At 40.5% G+C, this 19,310-nt stretch overlaps 1 protein-coding gene across 1 annotated transcript in view; it reads left to right on the top strand.

The window, feature by feature from the left end:
• Positions 1–1,096: 1,096 nt before the first annotated feature.
• Positions 1,097–19,310, top strand: part of tmem145 (transmembrane protein 145) — a gene marked incomplete at its 3' end in the record, with an annotated part of 34,311 nt that continues 16,097 nt past the window's right edge. The window contains exons 1-5 of the mRNA XM_079227727.1: positions 1,097–1,222; positions 13,703–13,777; positions 14,265–14,342; positions 16,434–16,520; positions 17,256–17,357. Of these exons, the coding sequence (XP_079083853.1) occupies positions 1,112–1,222; positions 13,703–13,777; positions 14,265–14,342; positions 16,434–16,520; positions 17,256–17,357 (453 nt within the window). The 5' untranslated portion in view covers positions 1,097–1,111. The remainder of the gene's footprint in view (positions 1,223–13,702; positions 13,778–14,264; positions 14,343–16,433; positions 16,521–17,255; positions 17,358–19,310) is intronic.

Here is a 19,310-nt window from a genome sequence, read left to right as displayed (position 1 = left end):
TCTTGATTAAGTTGAGGCATGGGGAAAGGTCATCTACTAGGTTTGACCTTTTGTTAAGCTATGAAGTGTCAGATAATAAACGACAATATAGAGAGCTCTGTGATATTGTTCATTTATCATTTATCTACACTTAGATGGAGAGTAGCCAAGAACTGTAAGTTTATACTTTTAGTTCCATTTGATGCTACTTACTTCTACTCCACTGCATTGCTGAGGAAAATATTGCAGAATGATACTTTGCAGATAAAGATTTAACCTGTGATGTATAATGTTTTTGTATAACTACCCAACAGTATATACTATATTATATATTGTAATTATGTACATACTGCATATGTGATCAGTAGAATTTAACTTTTGGTATTAAATGTAGCTGTTACTTTGGTAATTTTTAATGCAGGGATTACAAGCTTCTTATAACAGTGTTTTACATTGTGTTAAAACTTTATCTATCTCGAGGGAAATTGCTGTGCAGGCGTAGCAATACAAAGTGGTAATAGTGCAAATATAAAAGTCTAAAATAAGAATAAGGTGCAAATCCCAAATAAATAGGCTACAATATATAACCTCAGTTTAAGACTATACGTTAACATAATTACAGGAGCTGAGTAGCCTGCATGTTATTATTCAGCTGTTTTTGCATGGACACAGCTTCCAGACGATTCTGACGTAAATTCAGCAGTAATTCATCCCGTTACATCCTGTTGATATCATAATGACGCGAGCCAAGAGGCCAGGCATCATCTGTCTCAGTGATACTTCATTACAGGTTTGTGACCTCTAATGAAAACATGATTTTAATCAGCCAAAGCATTTTTAATGTGCGGACGTGTCGCATTCTCAAAGCACGAGCGGAACCGGGAGCGCGCACTCTGTACCCCCTTCTCCCCCCCCCCCTCTCCCCACCCCCCCACACGCACACGCGCACACACGCACACACTATCCAGCTTCAACCGCCGTAGGGGGGCCACATGCATTGAAGGGACTAGCGTGAACGCGCCCGGGTCCTCGCTCGCGCGGTGCTCGAGCCGGTCCTCCGTGCGCGCTCCCGCTCAGAGACAGGCTTCGGGGAGCCCGGAGAGCAGACGAGCGACAGCGAGGAGAGAGAAAGATGGAGGTGAGGGTCGGGGAGAGACTCCTGTGCCTGGCCGTGCTGTCCAGTGTCTTCTTCGTGGATTCAGTCCTCGGGAAATACGTCAAAGGCATCGTCAACACCAAAGAGGTGAGCGAGGCTTTTCATGTATTTGTCTACGTCTTGAATTAGTTGCCACTTGCGTCAATGCCACCGCCACGGAGGGACTGAGGAAGGGACTGCGTCTCCGCACGCAGGTGCTTCCGTGGCGGATAGACCCGACAGGCTGCCGCCGATTCACCGTTAAGTTGCTTCGGATATTTTGGTGCCTCTTTACTGCCGCCACATGAAACACATTCACCCCTATTCTGCCATTGCAATTGCGCGCCATCTGCGTGCGTGTCATGTGTGGCGTATATTTCACCCACTGTGATGGTCTTTGGCATCACTGAAGCCCAGTAAGCGGCATCCCACCAGCCCACTGCTCCCAGTCGAGTCGCCCTCTGTAGTGGTCACTCATCTCTCAGTCAATGCCAGTTTAACGGGCGTGTTGTTGTTGCCATTCCTAAATGTAAATTCGCAGTGGTTTTTCTGTTCATGATGAGTGGACCCGTTACAGGTGTGCGTCATATGGCTGCTGGCGCGCGCCGATGGGTTGCTCTGTTGATCCATGAGAAGCTCGGCTCAGTGCAGCCCGGTCAGATTTGATTTTTTGGAATGTGTTTTTCAGACAGATCAGCATCGGCATCATCGCTCTGACAAGATCTCTGAGATAAAATGTTAACTGTGCAGCTGAGCAGACGCGTTGGTAGCTCTGGGTCGTTTGTGTTTCAGGAGGATCCCGCCTGCTGTTCCACATCTCTGGCTTGTATTCTCACGAGTTTGTGAATCAAGTTTGACATACAGTAACGAAGCTGTGGACCATTTAGTTGCGAGTTAAAAAAAAGACAGTTAACTATGCAAAACAGCCTTCATAACGCCTTAGTGATGTTCAGATGAGTCATGGTGGTTGAGAAGATGATGGTCATTCTGTTGCACAAACTGTTGTTTCAGAGAGAGAAATACTTTGACCTCCACAGCACAGAGGACTCCGTTGATCTTTTAATCTGGGAGGTCAGCTGTGCCTGAAGATTCAATCCAGGGGTGAAGAAAAGTAACGTTTAACAAACAAGAAATAATGCATATAGATAAATACTTTCTTCATCCCCAAGGGGAAATGTGTTTGTCACAGTAGCAAAAAAATAACAGGAATGAAATATGCTCAATATATACAACTGATGATACCAAAACAATCTCAAAGATCCCAAGGTGACTTGTACACATTTTTTGTTTTGCCTGACAATCCATCTTACAAGAAGAAGCTGCAAATGAAGCTAGAACCAGCAATAGTCAACAAATTGTTTAATCTCTAATATGAGCTCCATCCGTAGTTGATGTTCGTCGACAGTGGATGTTGTTGCACTGTTCAGCTCGTGATGGGAGAGGTGCTGTGGCAAAAGTAGAGCATGCGTGTTCAGAAGTATCCCTCCACTGAAACACTGTTTCAGTATTGTGCCCCAACCACTCAGGTGTTTCATGTACCACAGATTGTCAGGTGTTGCCAGAATGCGACTTGGCAGCAGAAAAGCGTTGAAACACTTTGCTACCGAGCACCAGCATATCACCTTCCGTGTATATCGCCTTACTTGGCTCACCCCAAAAAATCCACAACGGAATCTATCAGACACCAGAGTTTGAGCCAACAAGCTGTAATTCTCACTCTCGCATGCCGGCTTGTTGGTGGTGATGCTCACATTCAGCTAAACCTTGAATACATTCCATTTTTTTCTTAAAAATGCGGCATGAAGTGAGAGATTGAAGTTGCCAGTTTAAACCCTGGGATGTCGACGGGGATCTGAATGGATAAATTGAACAAGAGGCACTCATCCATCCATCACTGATGCGATGCCCTTGAACGAAGCGCTGAATCTGCACCTGCTCAGTGGTGGTCAATAGGTTCCACTGGGCACCTTCCAAGTGTGTGTGTCAGAGAGTGTGTGTTTGTGTGTGTCAGACAGAGTGTGGGTGTGTGTGGGTGTCAGAGTGTGTTTGTGTGTGTGTGTGTGTGTGTGTGTGTGTGTCAGAGTGTGTGAGACTCTCCAGCTCCTGACAAGGAGGGCACCTACTTTCCGAGTCCTCTGCAGTAAATAAGAATATGGATTTAGTCAGCTTGTCTTGTAAGGCCACAAATAAAATACGTTTGACATTATAAGTAAATTGTGCACTTAAACTGCATTGTAGGCTGCAACTAATAATTATTTGCATTATAGAGTGATCTGATTATTTTTCATGATTAATTGTTCGGTCCATAAAATGTCAGAAAATTGAGAAAAATTTCACAATTTCTCAGCGCCAAAAGTGATGTCTTCAGAATTGTTGTCCAATCAACACTCAAAAAGTACTCAAGAGTAAAAAAGAATCTGAATAAAAATGGAGACGTGCACTTCATTTTCTTGTGTTTCAAAATCTTTCTTGAACTTTGTGATCGGTTTTCCCGTTTTACTTGTGCACTTCTGAACACGTCAAGGATCATTTCACAATCTTGGCGAAACGACAACGCCCTAATGACATCCGGAAACACCTGCTTTGACGTATTTTGTGTGTGTGTGTGCGTGCGTGTGTGTGTGTGTGTGTGTGTGTGTGTGTGTGTGTGTGTGTGTGTGTGTGTGTGTGTGTGTGTGTGTTTATAGTCTAAAATGTCACTGCATTTTTGCCCCAAGGTCTAACTAACTCCACTCCAAATAAATCCCCTTTCTTTCAGATTGACACAAACACACATAATAAACTATACAAAAACACCGTAGTTGTGTCAATGTATGCAGAGCTGAAGGCAGATTTTTTTTTGCGGAGCTGCAAATTGACAAATGTAATCTACTACACTGAGAGAGATGAACCGTTGGAATCTGTGGAATGGCTGGAGAAATATAGAGAAAAATAAACAAAGTAATCCCAAGGCACCGGTGCGGCAGACTGGTCAACAGCTTTATTTTGGCTGGTCGATGTTTAGAATTAGCTTTGGCTCATGGCGTGTGGAGGCACTGATAAAATGTCCCTTTGAGAGGCAGTGGTGGTTTTAAGGTCAGGGGAAGGTTGGCGTTTTGAATCCAGCTGGGACAATCTGGGAAAGGAATAAAAACTGTGCACTACTTCAGCAGCCTGGTTCCCCTGTTCCCAGAGATGTTAGACATGCGTTGCTCAGTTACAAAGACTTTATATAGGAAGTGGACGTAGTCACCGCAATGTCAGTAAATCGAAAAATATATGCATTTATTTGGTAATTCATTTTATTTTTTAGGAAGTTAGGAAAGTAATGTGTAAGTGGAGTCTGATGTTCCCTTGCACATAAAAGAGTCGCCTCTACATGGTGAGATACAGCTTATTAATTAAACACTGGTACCGGATCGGTATTCTTTATTGGTCGATACCCAAAGCTCGGTTATCATACCGAGACTGAAAAAAATCTGATTGGTGCATCACTAACATTTAATCCAAGTATGAAAGACATCAACAATTAATGTTGATTAACATAATATAAGTAGAATGCTTAAAAGTTGCCCAGACAACAGTAAAACTTGGTTGCTCCAGTTTTTGATATATATATATATAACTAATTTAAAATTGAGTTTTTTGCATTCTAAAAACGACTGCAACTTTAAGATAGAAAATGATCAATCATTTGGTATTCTCTTGGGATGTGAGGTCGAGTGGTCTAGAAACTTATTCTGTAAAAAATTAGGCTCGAATGGTTCAAATGCCTTTGGTCCTTGGTTTCCACAGTTAATGAAAATATGTGGATTAGACCAGAAAGGTCTTTAAACTTTTGTCTTTTGAAAATGAACAGATGCCCTTAAAAGTTAATTTTCTAATTTAAAAATCTAGCGGCCATATTAATCAGCTTGCCTCAGCTCGCTGGGCCTTTCTTCACCCTAAAAATCAACATCTCGTACCCTGAGGAATGACACCGGGATGGATGTTGGGGTTGTGATAGCAGCTGTTTTGAAATAAAGGATTTCACCAGGATTTCTGGAGTTAATAGGATCATGAAGAAAAGAGGCCTATATGTCATGTCTTATTTCAATTAATGCCATGTCTTTATCTTGAAATATGTCCAATATAAGTTCAACATTCTTGAATATTTGCAAACATAGCTTTGAAAGTCTCTGTAAAATCATTCAAGTTGAGATTAAAGTTTTGGGAACACTTGCATGTGTAGAATTTCCAACTCAATCAGTTTGCCTGCATCTCTTTTTAATGAGGACATGTGATTCGGTACAGGCAGGCGCGCTGCGTACGTGAGAGTGTGTTTTCATTGGTTCCCAGATGCTGGTTTTAATGTGCATGTGTGTTTGCATGTCGACAGAGTCTGTGTGTGCTCACATACAACACCCAGAGAGGGACCGAGTTAGAGTGTATTTGTGTTTGTTGGTGCGTGAGTGTGTTTATGCGTCGCAGCGTTGTGTAACCCTGACTAATGAATCATTGAGAAGCCCAGCGGTCCAGGGGTGACTTGACTAGCTGATTGGTAATTAATTGTTAATGAGGCTTAGAAAGCAAACGGTGATCTGGAGAGAAAGAGGAAAAAAGACCGAAAGCTACAGAGATGAAAGCACATAAACTGTGAGGGAGGAAAGGCAGAAAGAGAGAGAGAGAGATGCAGGATTGACTGGATAATGCATCAAGGCATCACACTTGATTAATGGTGTGCACATGCACACACAAACACACACACAGACAAACACACACACACACACACACACACACACACACACACACACACACACACACACACACACACACACACACACACAGGGAGGTGGCTGAGTGATTCTGCATCACAATGCAGTGGCCATGGGGAAATAAGAAGACTAAAAGGGGATTAAGGTAGACACCTCATCCGCTGTTGCTGCTCTCCAGGGCTCGGTTTCTGTTCTGCTCTCCACTGACTCCCTTTAACACTTGCGCACACACACAACGCCATACTAGACTAACAAACAGCCGCCTGGTTTAGTTGTTGACGTTGGTGGGATCGCTCGATCCTGGTGATGAATTGTGCTAATAACTATTTGAGCGGCATGCCGGCTTGTTGATACCATCTTGGCTTTGTTAGACTCGGTGGTCTGCCTTTGAAGGGGAAGTCCCAACAAAGTATGTTTACAAGTCTCAGGGAGTGCTAATTCATATGGGAAAAAATAAGTTGTATTAAGGCCTTTGTGGAGCTGTGTGAAATGGAATAAATTGTCTTTAAGCGATGTCACTTGATTCGGCCTTGCTTGGAGGCTAAAGACTTCCAGTTTGAAAATAAAAAAGATTCTTCTGAGCCCTTTTCTCATCAGTTTAATCTTAAAGCCACATCTGAGAAGCTGGAACTAACGAATATGTGCTAGAAAAATGACAAATCAATCATCAAAATAGTATATTATGTTTCTGTTGAATCAACCAATCGTTTCAGCTCAAGTGGAGCTCAATTTATAGGGAAATTGTCACTGCATACACTTATGTTTTAGACATTGCGCGTTGCACTTTGTGGAAGCAGTTTCTCTGAGTTTGTTGAGGAAATACATGACTGAAATACACTGAGAAGAGCCCCGTCCTCAACCACATTAAACACCTTTGGGATGAACTGGAACTCCGACTGCGAGCCAGAACTTATCACAGTCAACATCTGTGCCTGACCTCACTAATGCTCTTGTGGCTGAAAGGGAGAAAATCCCTGCAGCCAGGTTCCAAAATCTTGGAAAGCCTGTGAAGTGTGAAGATTGTTAAAGCAGCATATGGATGTCCATTGGCTTAGAAGGGTTTTTTAAACTTTGTTTGTCACATTTGGACTTGCACATCTATATAAAGAAATTGTTTGTGTACATTACAATGCATGAAATATGATCATTAATAAGGGATATTATTATGAAGATTGTGTAATTGTATGCATATGAAGGTCACTGTTTTTATTCATGATTAATGTGTGAATGGAGTTTAAAACAACGTTTGCATAGTGCATGTGGATGCCAGGGTACTGTTTTATTAGAAGGAAGTGTAGTTCTCGTGTTCGCCTGAGGTGGCGGCGCTGAACATTGACTTTTGAGATGATTGAATCTACCCTTTTTCTGGAGAAGAAGAATAGCTCCGCCCCTGAAGCTGCAGGCCAATGAACGAGTAGAAAGGCACGAAAAGGTGTGAAAAATAGAACTAACCAATGGAAGGGCCTTATGTAGCTATGTGAATGTCTGGGATAAACTAACACGCGGGACTGGAAGGGTCTTCTCTTGGACCACAGGGGCGGCAGGTAACTGGAGGACAGACTGTGAATCTTTGAGAAAGAGAGGGCCTCAATTGAGAATGCATAAGCTGTTTTTGTGATCAACCTTTTATTAAATACTTTTTAATTATACCTCATCGCATTCCGGACTATTACTTCCCATGATCACCCGGGATTTAATACTCTTCACCTTAGAAATCAAATGTCCCATAATCTCATGGGTGTAATGTTTGGGTGTGTGCTTTTTTATCTGGCTCACTTTTGATATGATAGTCCTGTTTAATCACAGCACTGTATAACCAGTTAAAGATACTGGTATTGATTTATTGGTTGGTTGAATGTCTGGTTAGTACTTCTGCTATTTTATAGACATATACACACAAATTGTGACATGAATAAACTCAATAATTAGTAAACCAGTCAAGGAATTGGCTCATATAGGAATAAGGAAGTCAGTTAAAGAACAAGCGATCTGCTTTGAACACCTTCGTTCAGTCGGAGCGGAGTTATATTATTGCTGTTCTTTTGAGGAGGAAATCTGGAGGACGAGCATACGGTAGTGTGACTAAGTGAAAGTGTTTGTGTGTGTTTGAATGAACAGCTTGGCCTTTTGATGTTTCTATGGCAGCTGCAAACTAAGGCATGCTGTAGGCACTGGTGTGTGTGTGTATGTATGTATGTATGTATGTATGTATGTATGTGTGTGTGTGTGTGTGTGTGTGTGTGTGTGCGCGTGTGTGTGTGTGTGTGTGTGTGCGTGCGCGCGCAGTAAGTGTGTGTGACAGATGTTTGTGGGTGATTCTGTGGTTGTGTCCAACAAGGGGGTCTTTCAGAGTCCTAGCTTGTGGTGAGTTAAATGATCCCCCCACCCATCACAACCAGCCCACCCTTCTCTCCAGGGATTCATCTCTGGGTCAGCGCTCCCTCTGCTTCCCCGGTTGTCATGGTCACGGCCTTAAACGTCATCCAGGACAACGCACAGAGGTGGGAGTGAGTCTCTGGCTTCAGTGACTTTTGGAGTTTGCCATGAATTATAACCCCAGTGGCTCCGGGGGATGAAGCTGCCTGGCAGCGGCTGAAATATGGCTGCGGTTTTGTTTGCTGTGATATATGGAGGCAGCAGGGCCGGCCACGCTACACCGCTCTGGTTGCACTTTGTTTCCCACCACAGAAATTACTGTGCTGGTTTATGTAGGGAGAACGCAGGGCAGAGGTAATTACAGTATAATGGTACACGGGGAGTTTAGCTGGTTGGGTGGAGATCAAGAGTTCATAACAACCAATCTTAAGGCCAGTTTTAATAAAGAAGACGAGGGAGAACTGTGCGCGGGTCCCTGAAGAAGCTGAAATGTGCAACAGATTCCTGTGTGTGTGTGTGTGTGTGTGTGTGTGTGTGTGTGTGTGTGTGTGTGTGTGTGTGTGTGTGTGTGTGTGTGTGTGTGTGTGTGTGATGCGGACAAGTCAAAGCATTGTGTGTGACTGCAGTTGTTATGGATGTGCTTGTTTTTAACATTTGAACAGAAAGATTGATTTTAGGGAAATAAACCTAACTTAAAGTAGAACTTGGAGATGTATCAATATAATATCATCACCTGATATGAGAGATTTTATCACCTGGATTTCATAATTTGTATACTGTGCGATTGTGTTTTCCTCATAAAAAAAATCGACATTGCAAAAGAAGAATTCCGCTGACTGTTCTGTGAAGTGCTAATTGAATACCTGTTGTTTTATCATATCCAAATAACGTGTAGAACTCCAGTTAGGATTTGGTGTTGCAGGATTGCACAAGTACTGACCCTGATGAAGGCCACAAGCCGAAACACATTAGTCTTAACAATAACGTTGTTGCTGGAGTTTTGACCTCTTGAGACGTTTTCCCTTCTCCATTTACCTTGGGAGGAGGTGAAGTTGTGCCAGAAACCCACATTCGACCTCTCCAGGAAATCAGACATTATCACAGCTTGGAGCAGCCGGAAATTGAAATACTCACCGAAGTTCAGATTGAGTAATAAAAATTGTTCTTCTTAGTCTTGTTTACTCATTCTTTAATCAGATACTTCTTGATCTAAATTGGATAGGCATGTAACCAATATTTTCATTACCAGTTAATCTACTGCAGTTTTTGTTTTATACATTTTCAATTGTTTGGTCTGTAAAATGTAAGAGAATTATGAAAAATGGCCAACACCATTTCCAAAAGCCCAAAGAAGCCTAAAACACAAATATATTCAATTTACTATAATTTAAGACAAAATATTCAATTTGTGAAGCTATGGCTGCTATAATGCACTTGTGTTAAATGAATGGTTTTGTGAAAACTCATGTTTATTCTTCCAACTAGGTTTTAGCAAAATATGTTGTTTTGGTAATGGTACAAAAACTCAGATGTTGGCACCTATATTGAAAGAAAAGATACCTCAATACTTGTTGAATACCAAATTCATAATAATAATAATACAAAATAGTCAAGATTTGAAAGGTATCAGCTTCTCAGTCCTGTTTACTTAATCTGTAATATTTCCTAATTCAATTGGAATATCTTTTGTTTAGGTGAGTTTCTGTAGGTCTGTTTGTGTTGAAAACATTACACTTTGATGCAGTTATTTGAGAAGTTTTGTATATCTTATTTAATTGGGTCCGCAACACAATTTAGAGCCCACGCTGACATTCTGCATATTTTGTGTGACCAACAGTCCAAAATATCTTCAGTTCACTATCAAACAACAAGACAAAGGATAACAGCAAACATACACCTCAAACAATTCATCAAAGTTACCAAAATTGTTTCTGACTAAGAAGGAGAGTGCTCTTTACATGTAATTGTAAATATCGTATTATAAACCTATTGGGCAAACAATATTGGTATGTATTGCATTTGCATCTGTAAAACAACCTCAAAATGATAAAATACTAAAGCTGTGATATTTAATTTACATCTTGACCAACATCAGCTCATTTTTACCTTAAAGGAGCCATGTGTAGGATTAAGGGGGATTTATTGCCAGAAATGGAATAAGATATTCATAACTGTGGGAATCTCTCGGCACCTCACGATTTGATTCTGATTCAGAGGGCTACGATGCGATTATAAAACGTTCATCTCGACGCATCAAAGATTCTACATCTATAATATATATATACGTGATTTATTTTTCCTCACTGTGACTATCTGCTATTTTTAAAACACTGCATATTTGTAATGATTCATAATAATAAAAACAGATACATTTACTTCCATTATCTTTTATTAATTCATTATTAGTAACTAGTAAAATAGAAGATATGTGTCTACTGGAGGATTACATTTTCAAGCATTGCAAAAAACAACAACAAGAAAATGAATAAAATTGGGTCTTGATCAGCATCTTTGTAGTAAAAGTCATTTTACATAACAAGTTGCTCTTATTCACAAATAAATTATATAAACTTCTCTTCAAACAAACTACTGTTATAGGCAAGACACATTCAGCTCTCATACAAAATAATACTTTTTGAAACATGTGGTTAAACTATACAGGGATACAGTGCTTGGTTAAGGTGACATCCACTAAAACGTGTTACTGACATCCTACACGCTTTCCTCAGTGACTCCATGGCGGTAGCTTTGGTTTGGTTGTAGAGTATAGTTGTGTCCGTAAACACTTTGACATGAATGTTGTATCTCGGTTCAAAGTGTGCAACATAGCGCGAAAGCTCTGATTATCACTGACTGAGTCGGAGCGCAATTAAAGTGTGAATCTACTACGTGATTCTTATTTGCCATTTCTGAGTGGGCGGGAGGAAAAGCTAAATGCTTCCATACATTAGCCTTTAAAACAGGAGGTGCTGGTGGGATTGTATAGTTATTCGGCAGCTCAAGCTCAGCCGCCCTCACCAAAACTCTGCTAGTATTTAGTCTAATCTATAAAGTAAACAAGATGCATGTGCATTACCTCTGTTGCGTTCAGGGGCAGCGATAAGGAAGGAAGAATCATAATGTTGAGAATTTAGTTTTCTGCCTCGAGTCATAATTGTTCGAGAGTATCGCGATGCATCTAAGAATCAATTCTCCACCACCCCTACTAAATCCTACACACTGCTCCTTTAATTAAGTCATTCACAGTTTAGAGACTTAAAATTGTCAATTATTTTCCTAACCAAGCACTTGATTAACTCAACAAGAGATATTGATTAAAAGGCATTCACCACAAATCTGTAATATTTTAGACTAGAATGCAGCCTTGGTTTCTCTCGTGTCATTTGTCTAAATAAAACCTCTGCCATTTTTTTGCACTAATTTTGAAAGACTATCTATTACTTTTCCCTTCAAGCTTTGATGTCTCATTCTGGTTCAAAAGTCTTCATTTATTTTGGCTGTCTCTGTGGGACTCACACACACCGGGCAGTCCTCCAGATAAGAAATAAAATGTGTGTAAACATTATGAGTGATATAGTATCAATGCTGTGCTCAGCACTATGATCCAAATCTACAGAATGTGTCTGCCCTCAGCTGTGTAGAACCATACCATACCTATATAGATATACCATGGTTTATGATATATATATATATATATATATATATATATATATATATATATATATATATATATATATATATATATATATATATATATATACCATGGTTTATGATATATATATATATATATATATATATATATATACCACTGACTGATCTGCCATGCCGATGCTGCTGCAGTGCCTTATGTAAGCTCAGTGAAGTACACCATCAGCACTATTATCTGGTCTCATGCTGCCAAGCTTATGGCTGAATAATATTAAGAATGGGTATTTTTTTCTTCTCTTCTCCACCTCTCCCTTTTTAATGTGCTCAGCAGCCCCTTAATGCCCTCTCTGTTTACCCACTTTAGAAGTTTGCCCTCTTGACACGTCTCCCTAATTTCCTCTCTTCTTCTTTTTCTCTTATACCGAAACCTTTTGATTTACTCCTCTTCCACCTCTTTTGATTAAACTTTTCTGATACTCTCACCCTTCTGTTTCAGCTCTCATCTCCTCTCTTTCGCTTTATTGCCCAGTTAATGTCTTCCTCAAACTTGTATTTCCTTTCAAGCCTTAAAGAGACAACCTATTGTCTGTGGCCTCATAACTGTGAAGAAAACAATGGAAACCAAAACAAACAACTTGGCTGTTGCTCTCAACTTTGACAAACCAGGTTTACATTCAGAGTGTCATCCTGGACATAAGTCTGTGTTCATGAATAAAACTCACATTTAGCTAACATTGATCCCATTTTGTTTTTAGGGTGGGTGGTCAAATAGTCAGTAGCGATAACAAAATTATATGCTTATTCTAAATAATCAATACTTCTTCATCTATACTATGAATAAACCCCCAAAAACTATTATGTTAATTTGTATTTTCATGGTATACAGACATGCAATAATGATACGCAGGCTGAAATATCTCAACATCTGTATGGATAGATGAATGTGAAATTGTAGTCCAGATAAACTTGTGCTCAGAGAATGAATCCTTTGCTCCCCTGACTTTTTTCTCTCGCGCTAAAAGTAGGTCAAAGTTTTCACAATATGTCTACATCTAAAAGATGGATTGGCACAAACGTTCGCACAGACATTTATGGCCCTCAAACAATAACTGCTACTGACTTTGGTAGTCCCCTGACGTGTCCTCTAGGGCCGGCATGACATTTGTGGTTTTGAATGAAATGTCTCGACAACTGTTGGATGGATTGCTGTGACATTTGGTTCAGACATTTTCCTCTCAGGATGAGTCAAACTAACTTCAGTCGTCTGCTGACTTTTCACCTCACGCAATCATCAGGGGCCGGTTTCGCACCGATAGACTTCGATCAAACTAATAGTCAGACGTGTGTCAACTCATCCTTTGCTCAAAGCTGTTAGGTTATTGACCTCTTATTGGACTAGTTTGCAGGTAATTTAAAAAAACAAAAAAACATGGCTGACTAAATAACCTTTAATCCTTTTCAACAGTTACTGGGAGAATTCAGCTAAGTGTGTAACAATGACCTTAAACCTTCAGATGGCGGTGACCTGCTGCAGCTCTCAGACTTCTGCCAACTCAACCGTCATTTCCTCCCCGCTGTCTCTTTCCAACCAGTTGCCGTGCTGTCCAATAAGCCTTTACTGTCTCATTTCTTGCTCCACATTGTTGGCAAACCAACAATGTGTAATTTGGTGCCACTGGTCGGCAGGTGTAGCCGATTGTTAGCATAAAAACATGTGACTAAGTTATAAGTTAGCTGTGGTAGCGCAGAGCTGCTAGCATGGCTGTAAACTCTTAATCTTTGTTCATGTTAACATTTTTTCTTCCTTCCCTCCTCTGTTTCTTGACTACAGGACTGGGTATTTCTCACTCGCTTCTGCTTCCTCACCGACTTTGGACGGCTGGACTTCCGGTTCCGCTATCCGAAGGTAGGACGACTAATTGTAGCTGTGTGTGTGTCAGTATCATGCATTTATTTTACATCTATTATTTTCAATCAGTTTTCTTACACTGCCCCCGCTTGCCCACACTTTCTTGTCTGGCAACATGAGAGTTTTACTTTTCTTCTTTCTTAATCCTTTCTTTTTCCACTTTTGCATCTGGTTCTCTCTCTTTCTCTCTTTCCTTCCTCTCACCTCATATAAACTGATGCCATCGGTCCTTCTTTCTCCGGCTGTTCCTGCTTTAACCGCCTCGTCCTCTTTTCCTATCCTTTCCTCCTCCTTTTTTCCCTCCCTCGCTCCATCTTTCTACTCGTCTGTTTTGTTCTTCCGCTCTGTCTTCTTTTACCCATGCCTTGCTTTACTGCTGTAGCCTGCAGACTTTGGAAAGAGTTTTTGTCGTATAAATCTCAAACCGTCTCACTGCCTCCTCTCTGATCTATGCTCTCTCCCTCCATCTCTCGCCTCTGTACAGTCTCGCTGCTGTCAGAACATATTGCTCTACTTTGATGACAGTTCTCAGTGGCCAGCTGTGTACAAGAGGCACGAAAAGGTGAGACGCTGACACCCTCTGCATCATGTCTTTTTACACACCGTTATTGAAGAGAAATAATACAGCTTAATTTACAAATGTATATGTCATTGTTGTACTGAAAAAGCCCTGTGACTCCAATTTTGCCAATTTCAACATTTAAACTTCAACTAAAGGATCGCACGCTGGTCATGCTGCTTCAGAATAAAACAAAGCTGTCTTTCTCAGTTCTTGAAAAGATTTATACTCACAGCCAATACTATATTATTGATGATACATGCAGTGATCAAGGATGGTACAATCCATATTTGTGAACTCAAAGTGAGACACCAGAGATTTCCGTCTGAGCTGAAACTGCTTCACAGAAAATATATGATAGCAGCGAGAGTTTCTGCGGATGGATGCTGATTTTCTGGTTTGGAAACCTGTAACGCTGCCTTTTATAGTAAAGTCGACAAGTATTTTACCCTTAAAACTGAAAGTCAGCACTTTAGCCTCATAGTAATTGTTGTATTTCAAATTGAATCTGCCTTAGTACAGAGCCAAAACAATAGAAAATGCTTCTCTTTCCACATACTTAACAGACTGCACTGTATGCATTTAGAGTAATCACTGTATTTGGTGGGTTCTCAAACTTATTCTACCATGCACGGTACGGTCTATACAGTTTACATTTACCACACTCATTTTTTTCTGAGCCTTTGGTTGGAGATCTTTGGCTTTTAAAGAGAGTGGCTTCATGTGATCCGGGCCTCAGGTATAGGGAATGCTTAATCGGTGTTGTATTCACCTGTATGCCACAGCCAGCTGGAACTATGAGATATAACATAATACAGTCTATAACATTGACATTCAATTGTTTTCACAACCAATGAATAATGTATAATGCAACCATTTATTGTAAGTAGACGTCGGTACCTGCCGCTCTCCCATTTTAAAGCCGCGTGTAACCAACCCGGTGTTATTTTATCAGCACTTAGCGTCTGATGGTTTCTTGAGTTATTAAAGTGAGGTGAGTAAAGACTGTTATTAGGGTTATCAGGCATGTTGTGTACTATATAAATCTCCTCTAAAATGGTCTCGCAATGTTGGAAAAAAGAATAACATTGACCAAATACCTTCCATTGGTCGGCGCAGGAAGTCATTTGCTGGTGTACTCTTCATCTTGCTGACGTCTTTTGAGACTATCTTGAGATATTTCCAACGCAGCTACAAACAGCACACCATCTTTCTGCTCTCAGACAGATTTTGGTGTCATTTTCCCAGAATCAAATCGTACGACCTACATGCTACACTCATCATTTTTGCAGTATTATTCAGCTCTCACACAGGGAGAAATATACCACAGGAGAGACAACAACAAAAATCCATTGTAATTCCACGTACAGCAGCTTCAGTAGACCAACAGGCAATGGTGCCACAATTTCAATTACATTTGTATATTCTGGACTGGGAAAATGGTCTCTTATGCTTTTAATGCGGCTTTGTTTTTACTTGATATGCATTCAGCTGAACGTAGTCATAGACCATCGGCCTCATATGGGTAAACCAAAAGCAGCATGCTTCAAGTTTGTGCACATTTACTGAGCCTTATTGAAAAATATGCCGAGGAGATGTAACCTTTTTTCAGTGATGTACCCCCTGTGAAATATATTTTTCAGCCGAGTACCCACTGACACAGTACAAAGCATTTTTGGTTGAAAAATTATGTAATACACAGCGCTGTGCCATGAGTGTCTGATTTAATATAGAATATATACAATTCAGTTTAACTTACACTTATATTGTATTGAATATTTCTTAAATAACAATTTCAAAGGATTTTAAAATGGATGCTCATTTGAAATATATTTATTAAAAACATCTTGCGTAACCCGTGGAGTGCCTTCATGTACCCCCATTTGAGAACCACTGCTCTAGTCCATGTCGATGTGTCTTTGGGCAAGACACTCCCGAAGGCTATGCTATCGGTGTGTTAATGACGACATGTCGCGTTAAAGCACTTTGAGTGGGTGGCACACTAGAAAAGTGCAAAACTAATTACCATTGAGGGCATTTTTTAAGGTTTTAAACGTTGTTCTTACATTTTGACTTTGTGTTGTCTCCTGTCAGAACTGCTACCAGAAGGAAGCGGTGCTGAGGCCCGAGAACAACCAGGTCATCAACCTCACAACACGCTACACCTGGTCAGGCTGTGTGGTAAGAACTCACATACACACACAAATAGATATACAAATATGTACGCACACTTGTACGTGTACTACTTATATTCTGTTCATGAAAAGACACAGAATATTATGTAAAAGTTGACCTCTGACCTCTCCTTCAATGTTTTGCTGCTGTTCCATTTTATCACCACGCAGTTAAACTTATCTTCATCTGTCCTATTGCGTATTCTTTTGTAATGCAAAAAAGGAGCATTACTATGTAAAATAGGTAAACAAAAACACGGAGAGGCAGTGAAAGCTAATGGCCTGTAATGTGTTTTTGTAACATTTTACTGATTCACTGTGTTGCTGCATCTCAGTCAACCAGAAATGGTCCAAAATATTTTTCTCTCCTCTAACACCTTTCAAAAAACCTTTCTTTTCATAATATATTCCTTTTGTTTCTTTTTCAAGAAGCAACACAACATGTTTGTTTATCACATTAGGAAATGCGATTGCCATTCTGACTCTGTTGTTGTGGGGGTTTAGTGGATCTTGTTGACAATTTTCAGGCTATATTGGGGTGTGAAATTTCCTTGTATCTTGATATATCAGGCTCCCACTCTACTGTGATAATTCAATGCGTCTCTGAGGTGAACAAGCAGCCTTTTTGGATAACAACATCCTCTGTTCACACCCCCCACACCTCATGCATGCATTTCCTCTCTCTCTCTCTCTCTCTCTCTCTTTCTCTTTCTCTTTCTCTTTCTCTCTCTCTCTCTCTCAGGTGGAGGGAGACGGGAATGAGGAGGTTCTGAGCTGCGTGGGTGGTCGTAGTTTCCGCTCGGTGAGGGAGAGATGGTGGTACATCGCTCTCAGCAAGTGTGGGGTAAGCATCGACCTCGGACCTGACTCCTCCAGCTCTTCCTCTCTACAGGGGCAGGTGTACCGCCAGACGGTTGCCATGGTGACTGACCACCATGCCTCGGGTGCCTCACATGCAGCGGTGCAGTCACCGTTGAAAAACCAAAACTTCATCACTGTTAACATCATCTATCAATGATCAGATTGATCCTTTATGCTTATTAATAACAACAATATAGATGTCTTAGATATCCATACATTTATTGAAATGTGTTATTTTAACATTTTATATTACAGTTTTAAGGTTTTGCAGTTAAGAAAAACACTCAATGAACAGATTTCAGAAAATGGGAAAGCTCAGGCAAAAATATACCCAGCATACCCCGAGAAGGCAGTGTGAAACCCTGGATGTTTTGAGGCTATAGTTTTATTGTGCTGTCTCTTTCTATATATCTCTTGCTATGTCTCTTACTATATATATATATATATATATATATATATATATATATATATATATATATATATATATATATATATATATTTATATTTCTGTTCCGGTATGTGCTGTTTCCATTTGAGCATTTTGTACAAGGGAACATTTTAAATTCTTGAAATAAAGTAATCTAAATAGGCAAAAACTGCAAGGAAATGTAACCCTTTTGATTTACAGTTGTTATCCAAATGAGATGGATGGATAGATAGATAGATTGATAGATAGATACAGTAGATAGATAGATGATACATAGATAGATACAGTAGATAGATAGATGATAGATAGATAGATACTGTAGATGGATGGATGGATGGATAGATACAGTAGATGGATGGATTTATGGATAGATATAGTAAATAGTTAGATAGATAGATAAATACAGTAGATATACACTCTTATAAAGATTGTAATTCCCAAAATGATATTCTACCTATGATTATAAATGCTGTTGCATGTTGCAGACACATTAGACCCGATCCCAAATGTAATACAGCTGACTCTGGTTTAACTGTGTTAAACATTCCCTACAAGGGGGGTCCACTGCTATTGATTTGATAGCTTCAGGTACTTTTAAGCATTGTGTTATTTTTTAATGGGGCTCAGTGTGGCGCTAATGGTGCTCTGGGAGACAAAGAGCACAGTAAGCTGTGGTGTATTGTTTGTTGATGTGAGTTTGGACTGAGGCACTCTGTGAAAAAATCATGAGCTTGTATAATGATAGCTCTGCTCAGTGATACTGCCTTCTACACCGACGGCTTCAGTCAAGGACGAAACCCAGTAATAGATGTGTGTGTTGTTTTCTTATGGGTGCAGTGTTTTTATGTTTGTGAAAGCTGGTGAAGTTTCTGCTGAGTTTGTGTGTCACGGCCTGCCTGCCTATCAGTGTCACAACTATGGTTGCATCAGTGTCATGCTCCTGGTCAAAAGTGTGTGAGGGATTTTTTTTTGTGTGCTGTCGGAGAGGGATATGATAAGAACAGATGCTTCCCAGAGTGTGTTTTAGTGTCATGTCAGTGGCCGCTGATGGACGCACTGCCTAATGCTGTTGGATTAAAGTGTAAAAGCTCGCCTCTACTCCCGGGGACATGCGCACGCTGCTCCCCGAAGCCAATTTACACCCCTCGCCTCTCGCCTTCTCGTTTCCCTTATGCTTTCACACCTCTCTGTCTTTCTTCGTTTGTCGCTCACAATCACCGGCTGCGTCTCTGCTCTCTTTCAACTCTGTCACCAAGCTGTGACGCGTTCCATGCCATTTCATATCCATTTACCTCTCTGCCGCTCCTCTCCATCAGCCTGTCTCTAATTGTATTTTTCCTCTCCATCACGCCATCTCACTGATCTCATTTCTTCTTCTTGTTCATTCCATGCATTATTTCGTGCTCCCTCACTTTTATCTGCTGCTACTTATTCTCCTCTCTTTGTCCCTGTTTCTCTCTTATCCAGCTTTCATTTTATGTACTTTCCATCTCAGTCTTACCTGTGTTG

The sequence above is a fragment of the Taurulus bubalis genome, assembly GCF_910589615.1.
Source record: "Taurulus bubalis genome assembly, chromosome: 12".
Classification (NCBI taxonomy): Eukaryota; Metazoa; Chordata; class Actinopteri; order Perciformes; family Cottidae; genus Taurulus; species Taurulus bubalis.
Note: the sequence above shows the minus strand (reverse complement) of the source record. Positions and strands in the feature narration are given on the sequence as shown.